Source organism: Rhincodon typus, unplaced genomic scaffold (assembly GCF_021869965.1).
Source record: "Rhincodon typus isolate 14 unplaced genomic scaffold, sRhiTyp1.1 hic_rhity00012151, whole genome shotgun sequence".
NCBI classification, from domain to species: domain Eukaryota; kingdom Metazoa; phylum Chordata; class Chondrichthyes; order Orectolobiformes; family Rhincodontidae; genus Rhincodon; species Rhincodon typus.
The window spans coordinates 215-6,804 of record NW_025977789.1 but is presented as its reverse complement, the minus strand read 5'-3'; the positions used below and the strand labels follow the sequence as shown (position 1 = coordinate 6,804).

The 6,590-nt window shown below is 47.1% G+C and overlaps 1 protein-coding gene across 1 annotated transcript; it reads right to left on the bottom strand.

The window, feature by feature from the left end:
- Positions 1-222: 222 nt before the first annotated feature.
- On the bottom strand, positions 223-2,274 carry LOC109925097 (nesprin-2-like; the record flags this gene model as incomplete). The annotated part of the gene is made up of 3 exons (XM_048594640.1): positions 223-405; positions 1,062-1,202; positions 2,125-2,274. Coding segments are annotated over 3 exons (474 nt in total), but the record flags the coding sequence as incomplete, so codon positions are not given.
- Positions 2,275-6,590: the final 4,316 nt, after the last annotated feature.

Genomic DNA, 6,590 nt, shown 5'->3' with positions numbered 1-6,590 from the left:
CAGCCTCTCTGCTCCTATGATGCTGCTTGGCATGCTGTGTTCATCCAGCCCTGCACCTTGTTGTCTCGGATTCTCCAGCATCTGCAGTTCCTACTATCCCTGGACAGGTACAGGTTAGATGTAGAATGAAGCTCTCTCAACAGTTCCAGGATAAGTTAAAGAGAGAATAGGAGGAAGAAACAACCATGAACAGTGCTAGAGACCATGCCGAGGGGCCGTCACCTTGTTGAGGAGAGCAGTTCTGTGCTCTGCTCTGTGCGATATGTGCTGGTGTAGCTGGAGTGGTTCCAACAGATTCTCCATCAGCTGCTGAGCCTCCCCGGGATCCTGCTGTGCCAGCTCCTGCACCTCGGCTTCGAGCTCCGACAGAACCGAGTGCCACTCATCTATCGCACGCCACACCCTCTGCAGGAAGGGGAAACAGGTATTGGGAATCCAGGACCCAAACAACAACATGCCAACATCATCCATCAAACACTGTAATAACATGGCAACCTCAGCACAGTCCTCGGGTGAAACTTTCTGCAGCTTCACTTCGTAAAAATATCAAGTTAGTCAGAGTCAGAAACACATGCAGAACAGCATTGCACTGAGAACATATCATTAATTCTTGGAAATGCATCAACTTCAAAATTGAGAGAGAACAAACTGACCTGACATCAGGGAATAGAACAATGCTGCCCTCTGCTGTCAGGTGAGGTGATCTACCCTTGGATTGAAGGGACCTTCAGGAGGGGAGGGGGACCCTGTACCCCAGTGAGAGTCAGCACCTTCAGGAGGGGAGGGGGACCCTGCATCCCAGTGAGAGTCAGCACCTTCAGGAGAGGAGAGGGACCCTGTACCCCAGTGAGAGTCAGCACCTTCAGGAGAGGAGGGGGACCCTGTACCCCAGTGAGAGTCAGCACCTTCAGGAGGGGAGGGGGTCCCTGTACCCCAGTGAGAGTCAGCACCTTCAGGAGGGGAGGGGGGCCTATCACTGAGTCAGTGTCAGTAGTGTTCGGGGGTCGGGGGTGAATGGGTGTGGTATTCCGATTGCAGGGGGTTGGATTTGGAGTGTTTACCTTTTGTTGATTCCTTGCCTCAGTATGTGTTTTGGAGCACCGCTGCAGCATCTTCTCCACACTCTGAAGTCCACTCGTTACAGATACAATCCTGTGGCTCAGATCCTGGCTCGCGCTGGCCTGGGGACACAGTGCCTGCAGCTGACAAGAAAATCCAGAAAGCCCTTTGAGCGGAGTGATGTTTTTTGCCACACTCCATTGGTTCGGATGACACTCCCTGACAATTGATATTCTTCAGATTCAGAATGGGTTAGTATCATGTTGTTATGTCATTACCAAGTCAGAGTTTGTCAGCCATGATAAACTTTCAAATATTTTTAACTTGTGAAAGAGTACAAAGTAAGCAATGGCCTGTGGTTGTACTTTACTGGATGGGTGCAGCCCCAACAACGCTCAGGAAGCTTGTCATTATCCAGGACAAAGCAGTCGCTTGATTGGCACTACATCCACAAACATCCCACTCCCTCCACCACCGATGCTCAGTAGCAGCAGTGTGTACCATCTACAAGATACACTGCAGAAACTCACCAAAAATGCACAGACAGCACCTTCCAAACCTCTATCTAGAACTTCTATCTAGAAGGACAAGGGCAGCAGATACATGGGAAGACCACCCCCTGCAAGTTCCCCTCCAAGCCACTCACCATCCTGACTTGGAAATATATCACTGTTCCTTCACTGTCGCTGGGTCAAAATCCTGGAATTCCCTCCCTAAGGGCATTGTGGGTCACCCCACAGCAGGAGGACTGCAGCGGTTCAAGCAGGCAGCTCACCCCCACCTTGGAAATTGGGAGATTTTAGGGAATAAATGCTGACCCAGTCAGAGATGTCAGAAGACAAGGGTTCAAATCCCAGACAAGAGCAATAGACAGCTGATTCTGGCGAATATACAACACCAGGGAAACAGATTTTATTTCATTCCTGCCTATGGTTGGGATCTTGCTGTACATAAAGTGGCTGCCACGTTTTCCCCCTCAAAACAGTGATGACGTTTAGGGAAGTACCTCACTGGCGTCGAAGATCTTTGGGATGGTGTAAGCCGCTGGAGAATTTAAAGAGTTACCTTGGCTTCGACATCTGTCAGTGCCGCATTGGTCCCCTGCACACGAGCCACAATCTCTGTCGGAATGTCCCGCTCCGAGTATCTGTTCCTCAGCTGGCCACTGAGCTCTGCCATTGCCTGTCGCTGGGCACTCGCTGCTGCTCGCAGCTGCTGTGAGCAACACAGGAGAATGAATACATGTCCCCCAGACCCGCCCGCCGGGGAGCCAGGTCTGTGCGTTCAAATAAAACCACACGGGGGCTTTTCACACAAACCAGCAAACACCCAGAGAGCCACAGTCATAAAGCCCTGGAGGTTATAGGGGGCTGGCTGGGAATGTGGAGTCAAAAACACAACCAGGTCAACCAAGGATCGTCAAGAATGATGAAGCAGGCTCAAGGGGCCGAATGGCCTATACCTGCTCCTAATTCACACATTTGCACATGACAGTACCAGCTGCCCTTTCACTAAGTGTTCCCCGGTGTTTCTCCATAGTCCTGGTAGTTTGTACTTCCCAACTATTTATAGAATCCTGGCAGTGCGGAAGCAGGCCATTTGACCCATCGAGTCCACACTGACTCTCCAAAGAGCATCCCACCCAGATCCACTCCCCCCTGTCCTAACCCTGTAACCCTGCATTTCCCATGGCCAGTCCCCACCCTAACCTGCACATCTTTGGACTGTGGAAGGAAACCGGAGCACCCGGAGGAAACCCACGCAGACACGGGGAGAATGTGCAAACTCCACACAGATAGTCACACGAGGGTGGAATTGAACCTGGGTTCCTGGTGCTGTGAGGCAGCAATGCTAACCACCAAGCTTCCTAACTTGCTTTTCAAAAGTTGTTGTTTAAGGTGCTTTATTTTGGCAGCAAGGACAGTGAGAGATAACATAGGCAAAATGTCACTTTTCTGAACAACGTGCTGGAATGGGACCTGGACACGTGTGTTTATCCTTTATTCACTCACAAGATGAGGACGTTGCTGGCTTGGCAGCATTTATTGCCCATCCCTAATTACCCAGAGGGCAGTTAAGAGTCAACCACATGGCTGTGGGTCTGGAGTCACACATAGGCCAGACCAGGTAAGGATGGCAGTTTCCTTCCCTAAAGGACATTAGTGAACCAGATGGGCTTTTCCCAACAATTGACAATGGATTCACAGTCATCATTAGATTCTTAATTCCAGTTATTTTATTAAATTCAAATTCCACCATCTGCCATGGCGGGATTCAAATGTGGGTCTCCAGAATATTACCTATGTCTCTTGATTAACAGTCCAGCGATAATACCACTAGGCCATCACCTCCCCTTTTTGTGTGTTTGAAAGTAGCAGAACATTAGAGTGTTTAGCAAAGCATGTGGGAGTGTGGGCTTCCGAGACATAGATATCAAACACAAGAGCTTAAGGGAAACGCTGAGGCTTTGTGAGACCCTGGATATAAACCACAACCAGGTCTTGTGTCCAGCTCTGGGTGCCATGCTTTCAGAAGGATGCTCACATCCGTTAAAGGTTCTGGAAGAGACTTACAAAAATGCTTATGGGGACAAAGGATTTACTGACGGGATGATTTAGGAGATGCTGAGGTTCTTTATCTTGTAGCAACGGAAATAGAAAAGCATAGAAAATAGGAGCAGGAGTAGGCCATTCAGCCCATTGAGCCCACTCTGCCATTCAATGTGATCATGCTGATACCCAAATCAGTCTCCTGTTCCCACTTTCTTCCTTCGATCCTGTTAGCCCTAAGAACGATATCTGACTCCTTCTTGAATCCCACAGGCTCTCCACTCTCTGGGTGAAGACATTTCTTCTCATCTCAGTCCTAAATGGCCTACCCTGTATTCTTAGACTGTGACCCTTCCTGGTTCTTGACTCTCTGGTCATCGGGACCATCCTTCCTGCATTTAGCCTATCCAACCCTGTTAGCATTTATAGGTTTCCATGAGATTCCCTTCTAAATGCCAGTGGATAAGTGATCCAGTCCCTGGGCCATCACTGTCTAGAAGGACAAGGTCAGCAGATACATTGGAACACCAGCCCCTGCAAGATCCCAGAGCGCTGAAGTCACCTGACAAAGGAGCAGCGCTCTGAAACCTTGTGATTTCAACTGAACCTGTTGGACTTTAACCTGGTGCCATGAGACCTCTGACCTTGTCCACCCCAGTCCAACACCAGCACCTCCACATCACAGAGAGACATGGGGTTAAGGTTTTGGGCAACAGATGTGGGGGATAGGAAGAAGAACTTTCATACACAGCGTGTGGTAACGACCGGCTCTTGAAGCCCAGGAGGTTGGGCTGGGGGCAACACTGAATGATTTCAAAAGGAAACTGATTAGATACCAGAGGGAAATAATTCTGCAGAGATTACAGGGCTAGTGCAGGAGAATTGGTTGGATTGCTACAATGGCGAGCTAGCAGGGACTCAGAGACCTGAGTTGGCCTCTTTCACTGCAGTAAGTGACTCTATGAAACCTCACCCAGTGCCCTTTTAGGGAGCACATTCCAAATCAGAACAACTCACTCTGTAATAAAAAAACTCTCATCTCCAGCTCAGGAGAGCTTTTTTGCCTATTATCTTAAATCTTCTGTTACTGACTGTCTGCCAATAGAAACACAGTCTCTCCTTGTTTACTCTATCACTTTCTCTTTTGATGTATTGAATGGAAAAGCAGCTTCAGTTTCTGGTCTTTTTATTTGAAAGCTAAAGACAACAAGGCTAAGACAGTGAAAAGAGTTTGATTGATATGCACAGCTGGTGGCTTTCACCTACACGGTGTATTCAACTGTCTGATTCTGAAAGGCACAGGACTCCTGCTCACAATCCACTTCATCTCAATTGCACAAAAACAACATAGTTAGCTTCTGTTCCAAATTCACAGAATGAAGGGCAATGATGATCTTACTCTGGAAGGCCTGTTACAAAAGATGGCTGATCTGTACAGCATTGCAACAGCAGGTTAGCTGTGTGGCACAGAAATCAGTCGTTATTCTGCAGCCTCAGTAAATAAACCCTACCAAAGCTCTCAATTGGACTCCAGCCTTGAACCCTCTCTCAAGCATCTGCTATTCACACAATTACAGAACAGTTACACTACAAAAGAGGCCATTTTGCCCATCATGTTTGTGCTGGCTCTTTGAAGGAACAAAGCTGAGTGCTACTCCCTGCCTTCTCCCTCTAGACCGGTACATTTTTCCTTTTCAGGTAACAATCCAATTCCCTCACAAGTGCCTCAATTGAACCTACATCCATGACAGTCCCAGGCAGAGTATTCCAAACTCAAACCACTCACTGGGTGAGGAGGTTCCTCCTCACTGTTTGTTTTGTTTGAAAGCTTAAATCTGGTTCTGAACCTTTGCACCAATGGGAACACTTTCTCCCTTATTACTCTATCCAGACCTGTCATAATTTTGAATACCTCTGTCAGATCTCACCTCAACCTTCTCCTTTCAAACAATCTCAACGTCTCCAATCTATCCATATAACCAAAGTTCCTCATCTCTGGAACCATTCTTGTGAATCTTTTCTGCGTCCTCTCTAATGCTTTCCTAAATTGTGACTTGCAGAACTGAACACTATATTATACTGAAACATAACTCATGATTTATACAGATTATACAAACATTATCTTACTTTTGTACATGACACACCTATTAAAAATCTCAGGACACCGTCTGCTTTATTAACCATTTTCTTAACCTGCCACTTTCAATGATCTGTACACTCTCTGCTCCTGCTCCCTCTTTGGTACTGTGCCCTTTTGTTTATATAGTCTCTCCATCTTCCTCCTACCAAAAGAATCACTTCAGCATTTTCTGCTTTAAATTTCACCTGTCAACCCACTCCACCAGGCTGTCTGTATCCTTTTGAACTTCGATATTATCCTCCTCATCGTTCACAAGGCTTTAAAGTTCAAAGTTCAAATTGGGACCTGTACCCCAAGGTCTGGCTCATCTGTCTGTAAACCTTCCTCTTGTCTCAAACACACCCATTAACCAGTAGCCTCTGTTTCCTGGCAATCATATCTGTATTGTTATTGACATCACTATTATTCATACTCAAATTCTATGAGCTCTAACTCTGTTTTTGAGTCTACTGTGTGACATCTTATCAAATGCCACCCAAGTATCTGTTATTCCACACACCTAAACACCCTGAATCCCTTGATTAAATTCCAATTTGTAACTCTGGCCCTGGTGTCTGTTATTCTGTATATAAACTGCCCCGAACCCCTCGATTAGATTCCAGTCTGTAACTCCCTCCCGGGGTATCTGTTATTCTGTATATAAACCCCACCCTGAACCCCTCGATTAGATTCCAGTCTGTAACTCCCTCCCGGGGTATCTGTTTTTCTGTATATAAACCACCCCGAACCCCTCGATTAGATTCCAGTCTGTAACTCCCTCCCAGGGTATCTGTTATTCTGTATATAAACCCCCCCGAACCCCTCGATTAGATTCCAGTCTGTAACTCCTTCCTGGGGTATCT